The sequence below is a fragment of the Pagrus major genome, chromosome 11 (assembly GCF_040436345.1).
Source record: "Pagrus major chromosome 11, Pma_NU_1.0".
In the NCBI taxonomy this organism is placed as follows: Eukaryota; Metazoa; Chordata; class Actinopteri; order Spariformes; family Sparidae; genus Pagrus; species Pagrus major.
The window spans coordinates 15,204,075-15,225,711 of NC_133225.1; the positions used below are offsets into that span (position 1 = coordinate 15,204,075).

Consider the following 21,637-nt stretch of genomic DNA (forward strand, 5'->3'; position numbering starts at 1 on the left):
AAATTGGATATACAGGGTTTAGAGGGGTAGTGTAGCTTCTCATACATAATTTCCATTTTCATATTTGTCCCTCAAGGACTTCTGCTACCACTGCTGCTGTTTTGACACACCAAAAGTTAGCATACCTACCTAATACTGAATTTCTGCTGTATTCTTTTCCATAATTCATACCTTTTGAAATATATATAATATTCTAATTATTCTGTATCCTGTTTCTAGTTTGCTGAACTGAATCATCAGGGTTTAGAAAGTTTGACCCTCTTGTTTTTTACACTCATTTGTGGTCAAGGTGAATTTTTTTTGTGCACAGCTGGAACCTTCTGCTTTCTTCTGCAAACAAATAATTTAACACCTGTCTGTGTGTGTGTGTGTGTGTGTGTGTGTGTGTACAATCATGTGCAAGCTGGGTGCACAATCTATTGCTAATTAATAAATACATGCAGTCTGTGTATATTTTTTCCTCACCTATAAGCAGCTGGTTTTCCTTTTTCAATCAACACCTCGCCTCAAATCCATGCATTTACACCTAAGAGCTACCCGCTGCAACCAAGGCATCACCTGTGTGCCACTAAGAGCGCAGCAGGTGGCAATTAAGTGCCTCGCTGAACACCACCTCACCATTAGTTGCTGAGATAGAACTATTTTGTGTTCTTTTTCCGAGCCAGCCGCGGGATTTGGGCTGGTGAAATTCTGCCCTTAAGCCCGCCTCTGTGGAGTGTTTGTGTGTGTGTGTGTGTGTGTGTGTGTGTCTGTTTATGTTTATGTGACTTACAAAGGAGAAGTCTGGTGCATTTTGGCACAGCAGTCTGGGGAAGACAGCCTGTCTCTGGACGCGCTCCTCGTCCTCGAACACATTGCCGTACATGAAGCCATTCAGCATGGTGGAGTGGGCATGGACATCAATGTAGAACTCCAAACTAACTCTCTGATGGAGGAAAAGAGGGATGGAGGCATTGAGAGAGAACAGAGGGACAAAGAAACAGAGAGACAAACAGACAGAAGATGAAAAAACAGGAGGCTAGTGTTGAAGAAGGGACATTTTTCTGACAGTGTGAGCATGACTGCCATGCATTTTAAACTGCACTAACCTGTATAAAAGGTGCTACACAAATAACGTTTGATTGATTGGTTAAGGGAAGGCCTTCTTTGCTCTGGGGAGACTGTGCTGAGGCTGTCACCCATGGGGTGACTACATACCCTCCAGACACTGCAGACTGAGGATGTGTTTACTACCTGAACGGAGCCAACCACCCACACATAACTTCAATCAGACTGTCCTTCTGAAGGGCACACCTACAGCACATACTGTACATGGATGTGAGCAGAGATAAATATGGTGTGAAGACACTCACACACACACACACACACACACTCTCTCTCAGGTTCATCACATACTCCATACGTATCTATCAGGTTAATACTGACTTCACATTGAGTGTGTAATGTCTTTTCTCTCCAGTATACACTGTGTGAAATGGATTTGATAAGATCTGTTTCTCTTGCTCAACTGTGTTATCACTCAATCTACACACATACACAGAATCTTATCTTGTGATACAAATAGGGAGCTTCTCTTGACTTGACTTATTCTATAACTATAACCCTCAGTATGACGTGCAGATGCAGGAAGCGCCCATTTCAAGTATTTAACAGTCATAAAGGCTAGCAGTTTGAGAGATTTAACGTTGTTTTCATGCATATTAAATATTCAAATAACAAAAATGCAATCCACTAATGGGGTGGGCTTGAATTTCATTAAAAGGATGTTAAGGATGTTTTTTTTTCCTTTTGCCTGTAGTGCTATTTATCCTTTGAAACTGTTTTGGTGTGAGTTGCTGAGTTTTGTAGATATCAGCTGTAGAGATGTCTGCCTTCTTTTGCATCTACGTGCATCTACTCATCGATGAGAGGCTTGTACTCGTGACAGCGTGGGCTGTAAACATTTACAGCATCCTCCTATGGTTGAGCTGTCACTTTAGCTAGCTTAGTATGACGCACGGTGATGCACGGTGCCTTCTGCACGGTGATATGGAAAAAAGTAGGTGCCGACATGAAACTGCTCACAACAAGGTCTGGGAATTATATTGAGTAGCTATGCATATTTTAACTATTCCATATTATATACTAAAGTATGTTGAGTATGTAGTGCCAGTGTGGATTGAGTGCATTGATGGTTTTTAAGTGTGCTGTGAATGGACATTTTGCAACACACTAAAGAAATGGTGGAGTTGCTCACAGCTAGAAATGATTAAAAGAGATTTGGATGGTGGTGCGAGAACACCAGGAAGAGCTAAGTTTAGATTTTAAATCAAACATTTTGCTGTTTCTGTTTGAACCTTCCTGATTTAAATTGGCAGGAGCTTTCCAAAGCTGCAGTGTGATGTCCATCTGTGCATGTCTGCTATCATTTCAGGGTAGTGCAGAACAGTAGAGCGTATAAATCCCTTGTACCACCAACAACCAACAGTGTCAGATATACTTAGTAGCACATAATGTATTCATAAAGGGAAGCTCAACCAATTTTACACATTACAGTGTGTTTACAGGTCTTGGGGAGCACTATTGCATATGTGAAAAAGGAGTATAAAGCCTTTTATGGCTCCAGAGGAAGCTGCATGAAATCTGATAAATTGCCTCCAGCGATGTCACTCAGTGGCCAAGTTGCACTGTGGGTAATGTAGGTTTTGAAAAGTAGTCCAGTGGTCTAGCATTGCACTCCAATAGCACTGTTGGACTCATTACGGACAGTTTAAAAAAATAAAAATAAACAGAGGAATGAGAGATATCACCTCTTTTATTCCATACATTCTTCTTCATTTTCAAAACCCGGTGCCTACATTACCCACAATGCAACTGAGCCACTGAGTGACATCACTAGACGCGGTTTATCAGATTACATGCCACAAAAGTCTTTATACTACTTTTTTCACACATGCAGTACTAATATTTTAGTACTGCATGTGTGAGTCTTTTAACGGAGTTCACCCGAATATCAGTGTTTATCACGCGACTTAATTTGATGCTAAATGATATTGAACAGATTATTAAACTATCCCATTGCCGACCACATTCATTTTCTGAATTTCTTCAAGTTCAACAATTTTTCAGGTTGTATAACTTACCTAAGAATATGACGATGAGAAACTGCCCGATTTATCTGCATGTAATTTAAGATTAAATTAACCATCTAACCACAGTGCTGCTCCATCTTTTTATCTGGCTTGTATCTGAATGGAGCAACACATGATTTTGATTGATCACAGACCCTCCAGTAGACCAGTCTCAAAAAAAAACAAAAAAAAAACCCAACCCTCAACCTAACCCAGCCGGCATGTGAAGACCAGCAAAAATGACCTCACTTGGCAAAAACCTCCTCACTTCAGTGGTCTGACACACACACACACACACACACACACACACACACACACACACACACACACACACCTGGTGACCCTTAACTCAGGAGCATTCCCAACCAAAAACCCTCCTCTGCCTCCTCTCTCTGCCTTGTAACTTCATTCTCCTCCTGGTTTTATCCTCCGCTTTTTCTTTTTCCTCTTCTTCACCTCCCTCCCTCCCTCCCTCCCTCCTTCTCTCTCCGCTCATTACACATTCAGCACCACACCTTGTTCCCTGCGGGTCGTAAAGAGGAGGAGAGGAGGAGACGAGGGGAAGAATGAGAGGATGGAAGAGGAGAGGGAGAGATAGTGGGAGGGAGGGAAGGAGGGAGGGAGAGAGGGAGCAACAAAGACGGATAAAAGACAAAGAGAGAAAACGATGCGTATGGGTCTGTGACTGTGTGTGTGACGCGACAGAGGGGCAGGCGAGAGCAAGCAGAAAAACATATAGAGATGGAGGTGCAAAAAGAGGAAATAAGTACATAAAGACAAACAGAGGGAGAGGGAGAAAGAGAGAACAGAGAGAGATAGGGAGAGACATAGAGATGTGTGTAGGGAGGTGTAGAGAGATTGACAGGAGAGAGAGAGAGAGAGAGAGAGAGAGAGAGAAAGAGAGAGAGAGAGAGAGAGAGAGCGAGAAAGAGAGAGAGAGAGAGAGAGAGAGAGTGTGAGAGGGAAGCGGTGCTTGGGCGGCCCGGGCGACGCAGTGTGCCTGTGTTTGAAATTCCGCTCACAGCCAAAGCAATTTCCTGGCGGTGGCTGTGCTGTCAGCTGCTTGGCTGGCTGGCGGTGAAATATGGTGGCTGGGAGTCAGCCGCTAGCAGCCCCCGACAACCTGATGGATGGAGCCCCAGAGGAGAGGAGCAGCAGCAGGAGAAGGTGGAGGAGGAGGAGGAGGGAGGAGGGAGGAGGGGGGGGGGGGGGGGGAGTGGAAGAGGACAGTGGGAGAAGGAAGGGAGGGAGGGAGAAACAACAGAAAAACAAAACACAAAAAGCGCAAGAGGGGGGGAAAGAAAATCTAAATGCAGCCAAGTGAGCAGCGGTGGTGATGGGACGCAGACAGAGGGAGGGATATATAGAGACAAAAAGAGTTAGATAGGAAATGAAAAGAGAGAGGGGGTGGGGTGGGGGGTAGATCCAGCTCCATTAGGCAGAGGAAGGAGGGTGGAAGGAGCTCCAACTAACCAGTGAGGGTCTAGATGAGGGAAACCAGCCTAATAATCACCTAGGTCTCTCCCTCCTGAAGGAGACAGAGGCTGGGAGGAGGAGAGAGAAGAATAAAAGGAGGAGGAGATAGAGGTGGATGGATTGATCAAAAGTGGCAGACTGAGTATAACAGAGAGGTTAATTGGAAGTGACATGCTTACAGTAGAGCTATTTAAATCTAAATTTAACACGTTTTTTTCCACATTTTTTATCACTCAGAGCTGGATACATTACACCTATATGTGACTGCTGAACATTTCATAACCCTTGGCATTAAAATACAGTTACAATAGTCTTTTCTAGGAGAATTTGGGACTTGGAGGGATTTTTTTACACAGGGTCACACAGTGATTTTTCACAGATGTTTGAGGTTTGAGGTGAGGGCTCAGTGAAGGCCAGGGAAAGTACTTCCACACCAAACTCAGATAATACAGCTCAATGATTAGTCAATTAAAGATTAGTCGATTGACAGAAAAGTCATCTACAGCTATTCTTTGATATAGCATTAGGTGTTCACTTTGTTGGAACTAAGGTGCTTAGCCTAAACCATGAACAGTGAGTATCCATCCAATCCATTTTCTGGATTTTGTTTTAAACTACAGATAGTACTGCCTCAACACAGCTGGGTTTCTAAGCTGATCATTGTAGTGACGCTGCATCAAACTATCATTACATCATCTTCAGTGTGACACAAATACAGCAACAATGGAGAATATCGAATGGATGTTGTTTTCTTCAGAAAAGACTGATTGCAGGAAGACAAAAGACTGTTGGAAAAAAAAACCAGGAGAGTTTGGAAGATCCTGCATTAGCTCACAGACAACAAGACGACTAGCTGCTCCATGTTGCATTAGTGATCTGACCAATCAGTGGTCTGAGGTGTTTTCACTCCATGTTTTAGTATCTGCTTGTTTGGAACCCCAACTTTTGACAACAGAAAACAATACAAGAGCGAATTGAGTGGAATAAGGTCGAAATGTTTTGTACGTACAGCAGGGGTGTCCACATATTTTTGGACATACAGTGTATCATGTCAGTAAAACAGAGTCCCAGTCCACAAATGGGGTAAACACATTCCGAAGCATTCGTAAGCAAACCACCTGTCCAAAACCACCTGTGGATCTTCATGATGTGAAAGGAAAGTAGACCATCTGGAGGAAATGCGCTGAAAAAATATGAAGAACTGAAGCCACATCCTGTTTGTAGTGGGTGAAAACACAAACCAAATCCAGTCCAATTCCGTCTGTCCCTGTCCTGATTCAAACTCAGAGGATTTCTCCTTCACAGCTTCATGTGAAGGACGGTAGAAGAGGAGCAGTAGCTGTAGTAGCAGCCATGGAGCCCACACAATGTCATGTCCAGGCTTACTACAATACTCAGTTAATGCCCTGTCAATCAAACTGAGACGCTTCTGAAGGCCCCACCACTGTGATTGATGCTTCAATTAACAACCCGCTCTGACCTCCAGAATTGTTCATTTGAAATTGTAATTAAGCAATTAGGGGCAATTAAGAAACAGACACTGCCGAATGAAAGTCAGAAGACAATTTGAGAGAGTGAGAGAGAGAAACAGAGGGGGAGAGCGAGCTGTCCAAATTAAACCTCTCAGAGAGAAACAAAGCCCCATCTCGCCGCAGAAGCTCCAGGGAACTCTCAACTTGTGGTGAACTTGCAGCAGCCGCAAACAGTTTAGTGTAAAACCTAGAAGGTCAAACGAATGAATTTTGTCAGACAAGTACTTATCTCCTGCATATTAATTAGAGCGGGGTGCGCGGGGTGCTGTGAGGGGCCGTAAATGCTGGGCTTATCTTTACACGGGAAGGAAAAAGAGCTGATTGAAGCAGGATTACAAGCTCCTGAATAAAGCTCATGGCATCAGCAGTATACCTTTTGAGGAGAAGGGAAACTGCTGCTTGTTCAAGAGAAGAAAGTTGAACTTACTCGCCATGCAATGCATATTACTCAACATTTAAATATCACCTATTATACCTGTGGGAAGACTGCCAAACTGCAAGAAACAGACAAAACCAGACTTCTTAGAATCTTTATAGACTGAAGATTTTGTCTGTCACTAGCAGATTTGATCAGTTGTAGTTAGCGTGCTAATTTAGCTAACTTTAGCTTGATGAGTTGTATTTTTTTTTTTTTTTACGAGAACCCTGTTAATGATTCATGTAGAATACATGGAAATAAAGAAACAGCATGTTCTTGTAATGTAGTGTTGAGCTAATTCTTCTTACATATGATGATATGTATGATATGAAAGACCATACTTCAGAGAGTGGGTTAACCGCTGATTTTCTTTATCGACATGCTGTTCCTTTCCTCGAAAATGTGTAGGAAAGGCTCCTGTTCGCGCTGCTGTTCATGGTGTAAGTTCAGTCTCATCAGCGGAAATCAGTTGGACCTGCCTCTTCTGATCACAATATTATCAGCCCTGTCAATCATGTGGGGGGAAATATCTGTGGAAGTGTGTTCTTTCATTTTCTGGAGGTGTCTTCATTAGAAGTCATATGATGTAGATATGCTGGGTGTTAGTGTGTTTCTCCCATAGACTTCAACACAACCTGCAGCACAGTCTGGCCCCAAAGCAAGATTTGGTGACATAATGACCTCTTACGTCCTTCTTTTTTAGATTATTTGGTTCTGACTCTTATGTGAACTTACTAATCAGTAACTAAAGTAACTAAACTGTCTACACATACATATCTGAATAGTGAGCTGTGTAAACATTGTAAATATTTTAGCAAATTGACTCAAATATATGAATTAACTTAACGTCTGAACCTCACACTGTGATTCTACTATTGATAGAGGAATTTGAGGGAAAGGTCATTTCAAAGTGAGGCAACTGCTAAGTTAGCCTAATGCTGGAGCCACCTAGGCGTTAACTTAATACTGACTCAAACTTTCTCACACAAAAAGTTTGGAAAGAAAAATCATCATATCACCTGAACACTGTAAACTCTATCCAACGTTTCATTAGTTAGAGAAGCCAATTCAAGTCACGGGGGCACATGGCCAGTGACCCTCTAATGATGTAGCAATGACAGAACATGGCAGATGGCATGACCTGCTTCATGGACGAGAGTAAATGACACAAAACCCTTCCTCCGTCTGTCTGTGTCTCTCTCTCTCCCTCTCTCTCCTTTTCTCCCCCCTCCCTCCCCCTGTCTGTACTCTGCTCTCAAATTGATGACGGTATTTGTCTGTTTATGAACACAGAGGTGACTTGTAATCAGCCTGAACGGGCGCAGGCAGCCCTCTGCTTCGGCCCTGTTAGTGCCACATAAGCTGCCACATCTGTCGGGAGGGCCTGCCAGGAGAACGGGGGAAGGAGGGTGATAGGTACAGACAAGGAGAGGTGATAAGAAAAGACAGCAAATGGGATGAAGAGGGGAGGTATTGAAAAAATAATCTGAGCTATTATGTAAAAATTAAGATAAAGTAAAAAGCCTGTGAACTAAGTTTGGGGGGGGGGGGACATAAAATTGCCAGAGTGTGAGCTTCATCTTCCTGTGAAAAGTCGACAATTCAGCTTCAAACTGATGGAGAATAAAGAGAGGGATGATGGAGGGATTGGAACGACGCAGGGATGATTGGGTAAAATTGGCCGTAAATCTCAGAAATGGATCAGAAATGGTTGGCTGACACCAGAGGACAACATGCGTAGAGAGAGGAGAGGGACGACTGGAAGGGAAAAAGACACAAACACACACAAAAAACACACGACTTCCTTGTTTTCAAACGTATGGCAGATCTGACCGTTGAACAAAGAAAGAGAGACGGAAACAGAGAGAGACTGCAGTGTAGGACTGCAGTGCTTTAGGAGTCACAGAATGAGGGCATTAGGGAGGATTTCAAGGTGCAAAATTCATCTAGGTGCTGTGACAGGACCTAATATATTTGTTTCAGATTGAAAATTAATTTTCTAATATTAAAAAGGTCAAAAAGAAGCCAAGGCAACAATGACCTCTTTGTCATCCTTAACAAATTATCCAAAATGGCAGTGTCAAATTGGTGGGGATATGTCGGCCAGTGATGAATGCTTCTGGTAATCAGCCAATCAAAAAGAATTCTTCTTCTGCTTTTGATAAATGAGCTGGAAAAGCAACGCTTTAGGAAGGAGATGGGTCCATTTGTTTCTTTGGTCTCTTTTCCTTTTTTTCCGCCTCACTCTCCATTTCTTTCTTTTCAAAACAAACAACAGGGTAGCTTGGGAACAGATTATGGCTCCTTGCATCACTGCCTCTTTCAGCCATTTTCCCTGCTGACCAATGTTCAGCTGCAGATGGTAAATGATGGAATTTTATGAAACAGCTTGAGCAAGGTTGCCTTCAGATGGATGGTGAGGAATTTTAGAGCCAGCTTATGAGTGAATACTCAGTTGTCATTCACACAATGGATGTACTTGATCATACCTCTATTCTACATTTGACATTATGTTTATTATGTGAATAATACACACATGATCCCTTTAAAGCGGCATTAAGCTATCTGGACCACTGGCAGCAGAGAAACAAACTCAGAGAATGGATTTGGATAATGATCAGTACATTATCTGCTCTATGGATGACATGGTCATTTATTATATTCCCTAATAATTGTCTATATAATAATTTGAAGTGAAGTTTTTAAATGTTGCAAAAAGAAAATGTGAATGTGAATTAGGTGAGTTTCAAACAAGTGGTTTGTGTGAATTAACTAGGCTACACAAAGGGTAGTTTCGCCAGATTGGTGGCTGTAATAAACAGGGAAGAAATATGTTATCAAAACAAAACCAGTTGCCTGTGAACCACCAATAAATCTCAAAGAAGTAGAAGATTCAAAACCCCTCACCTGAGCCATCTGCAAGAAAAAAATGGAGCTCTTCAGTATTTTTCTTTTTCAATTGGGCATTGGGCAATTGTAATTAATCCTACATGTCAGCTAGTAATGGTATCAAAATCAAGGAAGACGCCAACAGCAGAAACAAATGAACAGCTTCTTCTCTAACCCCCAGACAGGAAGTCTGGCACAGGAACAGCATAAAGCAGCCGATTGATTTCCAAAATAAAACAACCTGTTCAGACTCGGGATCTACAGCACAACACAAACTCGTAATTACTAACAATAAACACACTTAAAACGGACAAAGAAAGAAACCATTCAACTATGTAGCCCACTCACCCATGGTAGAAGAATACCATACCTCTGTCTCCCATTAAGCACATGAACTATTTTTTTAAATGAAAAAGAAGAAAAAAGAAGCAAAAATCACCAAAAACGTTTACCTCAACACTGCGCATAGCAAGGAAACTACATAGCAGGAATCACAGCTACTGTCCTATTATATGACCAGTAAAGTCAGTAAGACACGGGCATCCCTGTGGCGTCCTCTTTCTTGTCATATTGTTCCAAGAGCTGGCCCACTAACTCCTGAAACACCAGGGTCTCTTAGGTTGCTTAAAGAATGAAGCCGGTATAACACGTGTTTTATGTTATTATAAACAATGCTCCCCCTACAGCCTGATAAAGCTTCAAGTGCCTCTTGCCATAACCAAATGCGATCTTTAAGAATTACATGACTTATTCCATCATCTACACCATGTGTAGTTTTCACCACATCTCAGCTCATCAAAGAGGTTTAACGTTCGGTCAGCAGCTTGTGAGAGCTCAAGTCCTGGTTTTATATCGGGAGGCTGGTGAGAGTTGTTGGATTGGTATCGGGAGGGTGTTGATTCTCAGTAGGATCGGCAGCAGTGACAAAACCCCACAGAAGTGGGTACTGTATATGCAGTTATAAGTTAATTTAAAATAATAATCACCTAAAAAGACATTACAGGAGTACATGATGCATTTGTTTCCGATGAATGCACTTTTTACTCAAGAGACTATTTTCAGCTGCAGAGTAGCACATGTTCAGTGTCTTCCTCTTCCGCCCCACAATCCAACTGTAGGCTTTGATATCACTTCCGCTGAATGAGGAATATTTATTTATTATAAAGCCTTTGTGCCAAACGGAAACTGTGCATACTTTGTATTCATACATTATCGTAATAACAGTTCCAAGCGAGCTGGCTGATGGGACTTTAAGTTACTGATTTTAAACCATCATGTGTTGTTGTTCAGGACAGACAGAGTTTACATAAACACGAGTGAATGCAAATGTTCGCAGCAGTGTTGAATTTCTATACAAATATCTGTCAAATAAAAGTTTGCGGCCATCAATACCAATGTAGTGTAGATTGCTCCCGCTACAAGCTTTGATTTAAATAACACTTGTCTGGGAAGTTATTGCCCTGAACAGAACAAGGAAGCTATTTTCTCAGCAGAAAGAGAGCGCTGCTGAATTCACAATGATGGAGAATCACTTTGGAGTGACAAGGGTGTCTGTCACAAGAATGGTTGATTGGGTTTCAAACTGAATGGGCTTCTTTGTGCAACAGAGGGCAATGTGACTTTGAATTATGAAGCCTTACGCAGAGAACTGTGGGTATCTAAAGTACAGTAGTAAATAAGTCATAGGCCCCAAAGCAAATTTGCACTGCACCTTGAATTGAATTAGCGCTCACAACTGATGCCCTCACAACAGAATGACAGTTCAGTCAGACATCGCACGTTTGAAATGTTTATTGGAGCAGCTAAACATAGTTAGAGTTTGGCGTCAAGGCTCCGACCTCATCACTCCCCGCAGGTATGTTTACATAGAGATATTGGGGAGTGATGAGCATAACATCCTAAAACAGTAAGTAGTTGGTAATTATGAGTAATATATTCTAAATGTCTTTGAAATCACCCAAATTATTACCCCAATAATTACCTCAAAATTACTTAAACATGATTTAATACTAATATTCTGATAAATTTCTAACCATTTGTTAAGTTCTTCAAAAAGTATTCAAGTGTTAAATAAATTTTGAGGTAATTATTGTGCTAATTTGGGGGTAATTTCCATTTATGTTGCTCGGTAATTAACACCTACTTACCATGAAATTTTCTGAACCTGTAAAATGAAATTTTGCAGACAGCAAAAATTGTGCTGATGAGATGCAATGAAAATGAGAAGTCAACGGATGATATGCAATGGATATAACATTATAAGTATGAATAGCATAAATATTGTAATGGATCGGGCTTGTATATAAGTTTGGTCCACTTGGTGTGACGCGTTCAAGTTTTCCTGCCTGACATGTGAGTACATTGGGTCTTTACAATAAGGTTAAATTTGATTCAGGGAAATACGCATCAAAATGAGATACCCTGCTGATATGTTGCCTGTAGGACTGTACAGCATGGTACAATGACCGCTACACATTTTATACTCTAAAGTGACGGTCATGGTTGAGAGTTTGGCTATGGAAAACACATTTTTGTGTTATGATTCTTGAATTCGACAGGCATCATGTAACTTCAAACTGTAAGCACTGAAACATAATGAAAGTCTCATGTCTACCAACTCGCTAAACTTAAAAGTTAAACCTGTGACTCCAAAAGTCAATGACGACCTCTGTGATGTCTTTTGAACGTTGGGGTTTGTTGTTATCGGGTTGATTCGTACCAGAGAAGGATTACAGCAATGTGCTGTGAATGGAGAAACACTGAGAGAAAGTAACCTTACTTTTACAAATTTAACTGTGCTTATCGGGAACAGTCCATTACAATTTAGTGTAGCCTACAGACACTATAAACATTTGCTTTATTTGTCCTATTATCGCATAGGCATGAAGACCGGCATTCCTAACACACTTTTGCAAGGTTAACAGCAAACAACAACAACATTAAAATGACAAACATTGCTGCTATTAAAGCTATATTAGCTAGCTTGTTGCCCCAAGCCACCAGACAACTACCTGTGTGAGTGACACACCAAATCTCAGGAACATTTTAGACACATGAACATCATCTAGTACAGGCTAATGTCTTTCTCCAACCAATTACTATGAGGCTAATGTATCTGTGTTTGATTCAGCCGTTACAGAGAGGACTGTACTGACTCTTTGCACAATATGAGTTGGTCACATGTTGCTGATCGATCCTGGTACAGTTGCAGTGATTAATAGATTAATCGCCAACTATTTTGATAATTGATTAATCTGTTTGAGTGATAAAAAAGTCCAAATTCTTATTTTCTCACATTTCTTACAGCAAACAACTAATCAAGACAATAATTGACCATGACAATAATTCAACCCTAAATCTCAGCGTCTCAGCTGTTACCTCCATGGCTGCTGAGATGTTACGCTTTGTAAGCACAGTGTGGTTTTGTCAGGAACGTTCCAAACTCTCAGGTCCTCTGAACTACATGCCCCTTACTTGCAGGCTCTAGTTTATAGGAACTATTGTAGGGCACAGTTTGAAAAATTACCTTTAAATTGATAATGACCTTCCTTTCCAGCTTCCTCTCAGTCTCCTAGCTTTTAAACAAATGGCCACACTGAGTTAGCAGCTAGTGATTGGACCACATATAGTTGCTTATCCCAACTGCTCTGCTGTAGCTGCTGCCGATCTCCTGTTAATGGAGTCCTCCAGCGGAGCCCTCCAACCTTGGTAGCCTCATTAGACTCTATGCCCGCTGTGTGAGATGAGCATGAATGGAGGGCAGCAGCACAGGGCCTCCTGGCTTCAGAGTTGGCATTGAAACTGGCATCTGGGAGCCCCAGACATGAGTAGTGTGTCTGATGGGATTAACTGGCTGTGGCGAGAGAGAGACAGAAGAGGAGAGGTTGCCCAAGCCTCCAAATTAACTCTGCAAGACTGAAGGCAATCATCAGGGAGAAAGGGGGCTACAGGAGGACAAGTGCTGTTGGGATGGTTATCAACAGAGAAGGAGAGGGAATGGGAAGCATTTGACCAGCAGGAGTGGACTTAAGAAGCATGGCCCAGCACTGTGTTAACTAGGGACTTCATTTACGCAGACAGAGAACTTAAAGTCACTGTGGTGGCAGGCAATGAAGTTCTTTTATCGGGCTATAGCAATTTGTAAGTAAAAATCTGGCATTAATTCAATGTTTATGAGATTGAATAAATACAAAGTACTGGCAATGAAACTATATCAGTAGTCCCCAACCATTTCTTAATATGAAGCTACTTGTGAACTCTTGTCTGATGGTAATTTGTATAATTCTTAGAGGCCTGAAGAGGTAAACTTCCACAATAACCCAAGAAAAGTAATTAAAATTTAGCTTTTTTATTTTCCTACACCAGCAATCATCTTATGACCCCTGGAAAAAAACACACTAACATCCACTAATATCTTTGTTTTCACTGGGAATGGGTACAATTGGTTTACCTCGCAGGGTAATGGCTATGAGAAACCACTGGTGGTTAAAGGCATGTTTAGGTGTGACAACCAGCGAGAGAAACAACTTGATGGCTTCCCAAGAGGTTAGTGTAGATTCTGCTAGCATCAGTTATATCAGAGCTTCTTCACCGAAAGAAGAGCAAAGAAGGGCAAGGGAGGCTTTTTTCACTGGAAAAGATGTTTTCGATTAACCGAACTTTGACTTATTTACTGGTTGTGCTCTTCCACTGTTGATCTGATTGGTGGAAGTTAGCCTGCTGGTGATAAGTAGATGGTTCATCCTGAATTAAATCTTCCAGCAGTCCTCAAACATTGTTCAGTCAGCATTAAGTTTGAAAAACAGACAGAAGTAAAAGATATTAATAATTAGCCACTGAAACATCATCACACTGGCCTCCATATCAGCACCTGAAGGGTACTGCACATGTTTCACTCTCAACAGAGATGAGAGAGAAGCAAGATGTCTCACTCCATAGCCACTGATGTGTCTAACTCAGAATGTGATTAATTAAGACCTTTTAAAAAAGGTCTTCTAATGTCTGATGTGCTATAATCTGCTGCTTTCTACTGTTCCCTGTTATCCAGCATTGAACGTGACACACCAGAAAAAGAAAAAAAAACAGTAAGGCAAACTTGCCCACTGGCAAAGGGAAAGTTTTTAACTTTAAGTGCGTTTACCTGCCTTTAAAACCTTGCACAAAAGGCGTAAAAATTGTGTTGAATTCATCCTCAGACCTCTTGAAAGAGGCTCTCAACCCCAAGGTTTGGAACCACTCCTCTATACAGTAGTGTGAGAGTTTCAATTTAATTGTAAAATGATGCATCTGAGAGAGAATAAAACCAGTGCTGGCAGTGGAAACTCATGCATTTGAGAACACCTGTTTGTGCGCTGCAGTATTCTAGCTGTGTGATGAGGGGTTAGTATGTGTATGCGTCTGTCTGCTCAGGATGAGCATGTGTGTGTTTGTGTACGTGTGTGAATGACAGGCATGAGTGGATCACCCTGCCATCACAGAGTCTATCGATCAGTGTGTCAGCGCTGGGGGAAAAGGTTAATCTGCCCGATGCCAGCCCCGCGCCTCACCCCATCTCTGGCCTGCCCTGCATCCCGCCCCAGCCCGCTCCCTCTCTTATCAGGATTAGAGGAGTGTACAAAAGGGCAGAGTATTCCCAGGACACACACTGACCTTCAATAATCCCACCAACCTGCCGCTCTGCTTATAATTAACATCAGGAACAAAGAGAAAAATCCCTGACCTGCCTGTGTAGCATTCCTCTGACTGGGAGACTGGAGATGGAAAAAGTTAGAGTAGAGTTAGAGACTGAAAGCACAGAGACTTGCTTCAGTAGTATGTTCTGAATGGCCAGGAGAGCCTAGCTGACATTCTAGATGTGCTGACTGGCCTATCCATGCTCCCCAGTGCACACACCCTAAACACTGATTGGAAGAACATGCTGAACCAAGCAGGGAGGCAGAAAACTGTACCTGGGACCAGAAGACATTACTGTGGAGAGGGAACGTAGAGCACAGCATGGAGGACACGTGCGCAAATTTGTGTGTGTGAGTACATGTGCGTACATTTGTGTGTGTGTGTGTGTGTGTGTGTGTGTGTGTGCATGCTCGCTCACCGGGTCTTGGTTCATCTGCACTATGAGTTGTTTGACAGCGTGCAGCGTGGGATGGGCCCATGGAGAGGGATCCTGCCAGTGCCGATTCAGGTCGAAGCCCATCAGAGAACACCTGTATACACAAACACGCGCACACACGCACACACATGTTTAATGGGAAATGATAGTATACGAAATATATAACAAATGATTAAACGTACCCCCTGTGGAGTATTTGACCAGCCTTATGGAGCAATGTTTTTTTTTCCCCAAAATCAACTCTGCCATTGTTTTATGACACAGAGTGCATATTGTTTGTTAAGAAACAGTGAATGTTAACATTACTGCATTTAAGTAAATAAATACAATAGACAGATGAATTATAGAGCCCCCGAAAGGTCATAGTGTAAATTTATTTTCTTAAATATTTCTGCACTCCCTCACAATGAGGCATATGTTCTCATGACACATTTACACAGGAGTTAAATTGAAGGCGTTTGAAAGCAGATATTATGTGATCATTTTTTAGTGTTTGATCCTTTAATTTGGCCACAGGAAATACAAGACTTCTCCTGTTTTGGCAAGACAACGATGTGCACCATTCTTCATAAATATAAGGCCACCTTGCAACTTGACAGAGACACCACTGTGAGAGAATGGATGCACTTAAAGGAAGCAGGAAAACACTTGGCAGCGTCCTCTGGTCCAAATAGTAAATACAAGCAATCCCGTTGTTACTTCAACATCAGTGAGGTGGTTAAATTGTCTCTTACACTGCCTTGGAGCAATGCAGTGCAAGTACAGATCTTGTATCAGGAGAGACTCCAGTAAACTGCGAGCATGTGGATTTAAGTGCCGTGTGAGTCTTCAACAGAGTCATACAGAGTCGCTACACAGGGTCTTGACTCTGATGAAGTCATGGCGCATATGGCATAGAACCGCAGGTCCTTTAGTAAAGTTTATTGCCTTAATCTGTGTGCTCCAGTAAAAAATTAAGCATGTTAAACTTCTGTCTCTCAGCCCTGAAGCACATTCAACTGTCAAAGATGACAACAGAGACATTTAACCCAAAGCCAGCTGTTGACCTGTGGATGGAGTCAGCTAATCAGAAGCTAAACCAGGGACTGGGAGGTGATCTTCATCATTTACCATGCAGGAAGCTGAAGTGGAGGACAGTCAGGACATATAAAAACGCATCCTGAGTTGCCCTGTTTGTTGTCATGTGTATCTTTGACACTTATTGATGCTTTTGTTAATGATACAGGAGTTACTGACTGAATGTAGAGCAACTGAGCAGCCAGTCATGAACAAAGCACTCATCCCAGGTTAACTGACATTGATTATTTGCTCTGCATGTATCCATTTCAGTCAGCTCTGCATTGCATCCTGCCAGTATAGCTGTGTGGTATCTGTGTGTGAGAAAGATTGGGAAAAAGTGCATGCATGTGTATAAATGAGCATGTGCGGTTGGTGAGGTGAGGACTATCTCAACACGTCTGTCGATATGCTGCTCTGCGTGAAAGCAGGATAATGAAAATAGCCATTAAGCAGCCACCAATCACTGTCAACAATAGTATAGAGATTGTCACTTTCGGGGACAGCAAGTGAGATTCCCTGCAAATGTTTTCTGGAAGCAGTGATGAGGCACCACCACTAGATGGCACTCACAAACACAATGGGAGCTGCCTGCTGATGCTTATCTCAGTGTGCATTAGTATTCCTGGGGCTGAGCCTATTAAGTAAAAGGCAATTATGAAGAAGGGAAAGAGAATAGACGAGAGGAGGATGCCCACAGAGCTGCAGCAATAGTGTTAAAGACAGAGAGGAGGAGAGGGTGGACGAGAGACTGGCAGAGAGAACAGCCCTACGGCCAAATACTGTCTTCTAACAAATGCACTGCTGTGAGCTATATGAATTCATTAAGCTCCCTTAAGGTGGAGTTAAAAGGGTATAATCCCACGTAGCAGGATATAAAACCATGTAATGTGCTAATTCTATGTGAAGTGGAGATGCATTCAAATTAGGAATTCAAAGATGTTTGTGTACCTGTAGTTTCCCAAGTAGACTCCGTCAGGATTTAGCATGGGGACGATCTTGAAGATCACATGATCTCTTAGGATCTGAGCCACTGGATGCTGGCTAACCAGGAAGTCGATCACACCTATCAAACATTCACACACACACACACACAGAGAGAGAGAGAGAGAGAAATAGACTTGAAAGAAAAACCAAAGACGGGCTGGCAGTTAATTGAGTTTTGAGAAACAAAAGGAGAAGGAAGGACAGCGAGGGGCATCGTCAGAATCAGGGGAGGAATAGGAGACGTCAAGCCTAAATCGATACAAATGGAATGGAGCTGACGGCGCTGAAAAAACAGACAGCACACGGCGGGCTGGAAGCCAAATCATCTGATTCGTGATGATGCACACAAACTGAAACCAACACACACACAGACTGATTATGTAGGTAGATGAGATAATTAGATTACACATCTAAGATAGATAGATAGATAGATAGATAGATAGATAGATAGATAGATAGATAGATAGATAGATGGATGGATAGATCCCTTCCTCACAAGCATCCTCTCTACACCTCGTTAACGTTAATGGACTTTGCTCAGTCTGTCTTACTGAGTCAAACTAGTGGACAGGGACCACCACTAAAGGTAGGGCCGTGCCCTCCGTCCCTTTATCACACCAGCCCTCCCCTCCTCAGACCTCCTACCTATAAACAAGGAAGTGGGACCCAGAAGGAGTGAACCTGCTCACTCACCTCAGTCTAAGCAGGAAGAAGGGAGCAAAGAGTCATTAAATCCTGCTAAAACTGTCTTTTAGGTTGCTGTACTGCACAAGGAGACAATTTCCCAAAGGTTCCCCAGTTTTCAAGCTGTTTTATTAGTTTTGAGGTAGCAGAGCTCGGAAGCGAAGACAATGCAACCCTATGATATCCTCAGATCGTGTTTCCTGAGATATTATATAGAAATATAGTTTGTTGTATCTATTCCTGTAACATCCAGACATCTCAGGTTCAGAACCAGAGCACATGGTTTCAGATTGGATTAACAGGAGAAATGTAATGATATGATATGTTTATGTAGCATGTTTTAGAAGAAGCTACCGAAAATTACGTGAAATGTGAAAGGGCTCTCCTGTTCAGTGTACTAAGCAAGGTGACTTCTCTTTGTAAACAGTTGTGTAATGTCACCTGTGGCTCTGGAGGGAGCTGACAAATTGACCCTGAGGATGTCAGCAGGGTTATATCAGTTCAGGCTTTGAAACTTCACATTTATAACTGAAAGCTTGCATTAAAAACCGGATCACCGGAGTTTGAAAGGCAGGTGTATTTACAAGGGTAAAAGGGGAAATGTCGGATCAAGCATTTTTGGAGCTTGACCTATACTACAGACTAAATGTGAGGATATCTTGGCCTTTGCTCCCTTGTTCTGACAATGCATATATTCTACATATTTGGTCCCTTTAATCTGGAAAAAAAATGTCAGTATCTTGGTTTTTGTCACTTGAGATGGTATAGAATATAGAAAATGTTGTATGTTGGCCTTTATCTCATGACGTGAGAAAGAAAAGCATTTTGAGAAAGAATGACAAGACTCATTTCTTTCACATTATTTGGACAACACATTGTATACTGTAGGTAGCTTCACATTTTAGGTTGCTCATCTGTTTTTGTGAATCACATACTTACCTTTCATTTCTTTTGTGTAGGAACATGTAAAATGCTCTACATGTGATACAGTAGGAATTTGTGATTCTTGTGAAAATGAACATCAACTGCCATTAAAAGGAAATATGGTATTTTTAAACCTATGTTTAAAAGTCTTGCTCAAGGAAGAGTCTCATTCTGAAATCTCGCAAGAAGTGAGTTGTTGCAGGAAGATGATGGTGGAAACATGAGTCAGAGTTGGAGAGAGGAGTTTGAGGTTTATCTAGAGAAATTGATTTGACTGATTTTGACAATCTAGAGGAGGCAACAACTGGAGCAATGCATCACGTGAGATTTCAGAGCAAGACTCGTCCTTGAACGAGACTTGTGTTTCTGGTAACTAAAGAATCTTTAACAAATGGTCTGACTCTGTAGGAATTGTTTCTGTAATGTTGCCAGACACTAAAATCCTCTGCCTCTCAGGAGCAAAAACAAGCACTTTTAGTGGAGGTAACTTTAACAGTCACAGTTGCCCCAAAGGATTACACTGCAGGAAGGTCACGGCTGCCAGCTGAGGCAATCTGCTGGACAGATTAAAAACTTTTGGTAAGTATGAATCATTTACACAAGAAAAAAATGCAAATAAAGTTTTAAAAATTCCCTTTTAAGTCATTTTCCTTCATTCAGTTAAATTGTCTGACCCATAAATGGATTTTGGTCTCTTTGAAATGTAAAAATCTATAAATAGCAAACAGAAAATACAAGTTGTTCCCAAATTCATGAATTATATTGAGCAATAAACTAACAATTAAGAACGTAAAAGAAAATGTAAGCCTATTACACAACACATATGTATAATGCACTCTGACATGTGTTGGTGTGCACTGCCTAACAACATACAGTCCAGTGGTGCTGCATCTGAATCAAATCAATGAGAGAGGGCACCGACCTCACATTAAAACTTTACCTTGACAGATAAAGGAGGCAGGAGACTCTCCAGGGTGAACACGAGCTGTAAGAAACACCAGCTTCTTCTCCCTCTCCGGACTCTGGTGTTGGTCTGAAGGAGGGAGAGAGAAAGGTGTTAACAAGTGTCAAAGGGAGAAAGAGGTGTTGGTGTCAGTGTAGTTTTAGCAAACTTGTAGATCGCAATGACAAAAACTTCTATAGACTAAAATATTATTATCTTAAGTTGCTGCCAGAGTCAAATATAAAAGTAACCTATCACAGTCCAGTCTGAGAGGCGGGGTCAAAACACACACTGACCTGGCCATCCGTTTTCAGCCAGAGACACATGAATCAAACATCAAACCAACACATGGCACAGAATATTCAACAGGAGAGGTGAATTATACATCTACAGAGGTCGGGATCGGCCAGCAACAGGTGTGACCTGATAGAGGTCTTCTTTGATTTAAGTTTTCAGTCGTGGCTGAAGACGTTTCTCTGTCTAGACACTTCTCTCCTCCCCTGCTCTAAGTCTGCCTTGGAGAGGGATGTTGAACAGATGAGTTGTACCTTGGAGACTTTTTTGAGCATTTTCAGTCACTTTACCGGTGGATTTATTATTATTGCATAAATAAGACTTGAACTATACATTCTGGAGATACTAATGATTAAATCTGAAACATATAATTACATGAGAATTGCGAGAATATGTTTAAATGTCTTATTTGATACCTGAGGAGTAAATTCAAGAAGTCATGATCAAAGTGACAGAAAATGCTTGATTCTAAAACTCCTAATCTCCGGATGTAAGTGGTTATGTTTTTTATTACTGTAGATAATTTGAGGATCATTCCTCAAACGCTGCACAATAGACAGGCTGAAAAACAAAAACAGTTCCCATTCACAGAGGTCAAAATTTTGTTGTTTTCTTGGCCGGTGTTTCTCCTCTAATCTGCTGTTGCTAATGGATGAAAGTGATTGTGTGCCTCATCGGTATACACAAACTTAATATCTTATCGATTCTTCCAGTCGCTTGTGCTGAGCAGAGAAAATGCTAATTAGCAACAGGCTATGCACCTTTCCTTCTCCTTAATTCCAATTTAGCCTCAGAGCAGTGTGTGTCTGTGTGTGTGCGTGTGCACATGTGTGTCTGTGTGAGTGGTTAGGGGTCATAAACAAAAAAAAAGTGTTGTTCCATTTAAGTACTCTGCCTCTGATTTTATTTCGCTTTTCTCTCCCTCTGCCCTTCACAGAGACAAATGGCTTTGCCATTCAGGAGTCTCCGTGGAGCGGGGCGGGCCGCTTGTTGTAAATGTGAGTGCTTGCGGTTTGGCTGGCCGCTGGGTGCTCGGTGGCTGTGAAATTCCATCACTTAGAAATTCTACTTTGGCCTCGACCCCAGGCCACCGCACAGGCTCTTGGTACAAGTACACAGCCATGAGACACACACACCCACACACACACACACACTGTATAGTACTGTACAAAGCTGCAATCAGGAAAGAAAAAAAAGCAGGCAGACATACACACA

At 41.8% G+C, this 21,637-nt stretch overlaps 1 protein-coding gene across 1 annotated transcript in view; it reads right to left on the reverse strand.

Moving 5' to 3' along the window:
* agbl4 (AGBL carboxypeptidase 4) overlaps window positions 1–21,637 on the reverse strand; it is a 284,101-nt gene that overhangs the window by 12,478 nt on the left and 249,986 nt on the right. The window contains exons 7-10 of the mRNA XM_073476442.1: window positions 20,126–20,218; window positions 17,542–17,656; window positions 15,517–15,628; window positions 773–925 (exon numbers count right to left, since the gene is read on the reverse strand). Of these exons, the coding sequence (XP_073332543.1) occupies window positions 773–925; window positions 15,517–15,628; window positions 17,542–17,656; window positions 20,126–20,218 (473 nt within the window). The remainder of the gene's footprint in view (window positions 1–772; window positions 926–15,516; window positions 15,629–17,541; window positions 17,657–20,125; window positions 20,219–21,637) is intronic.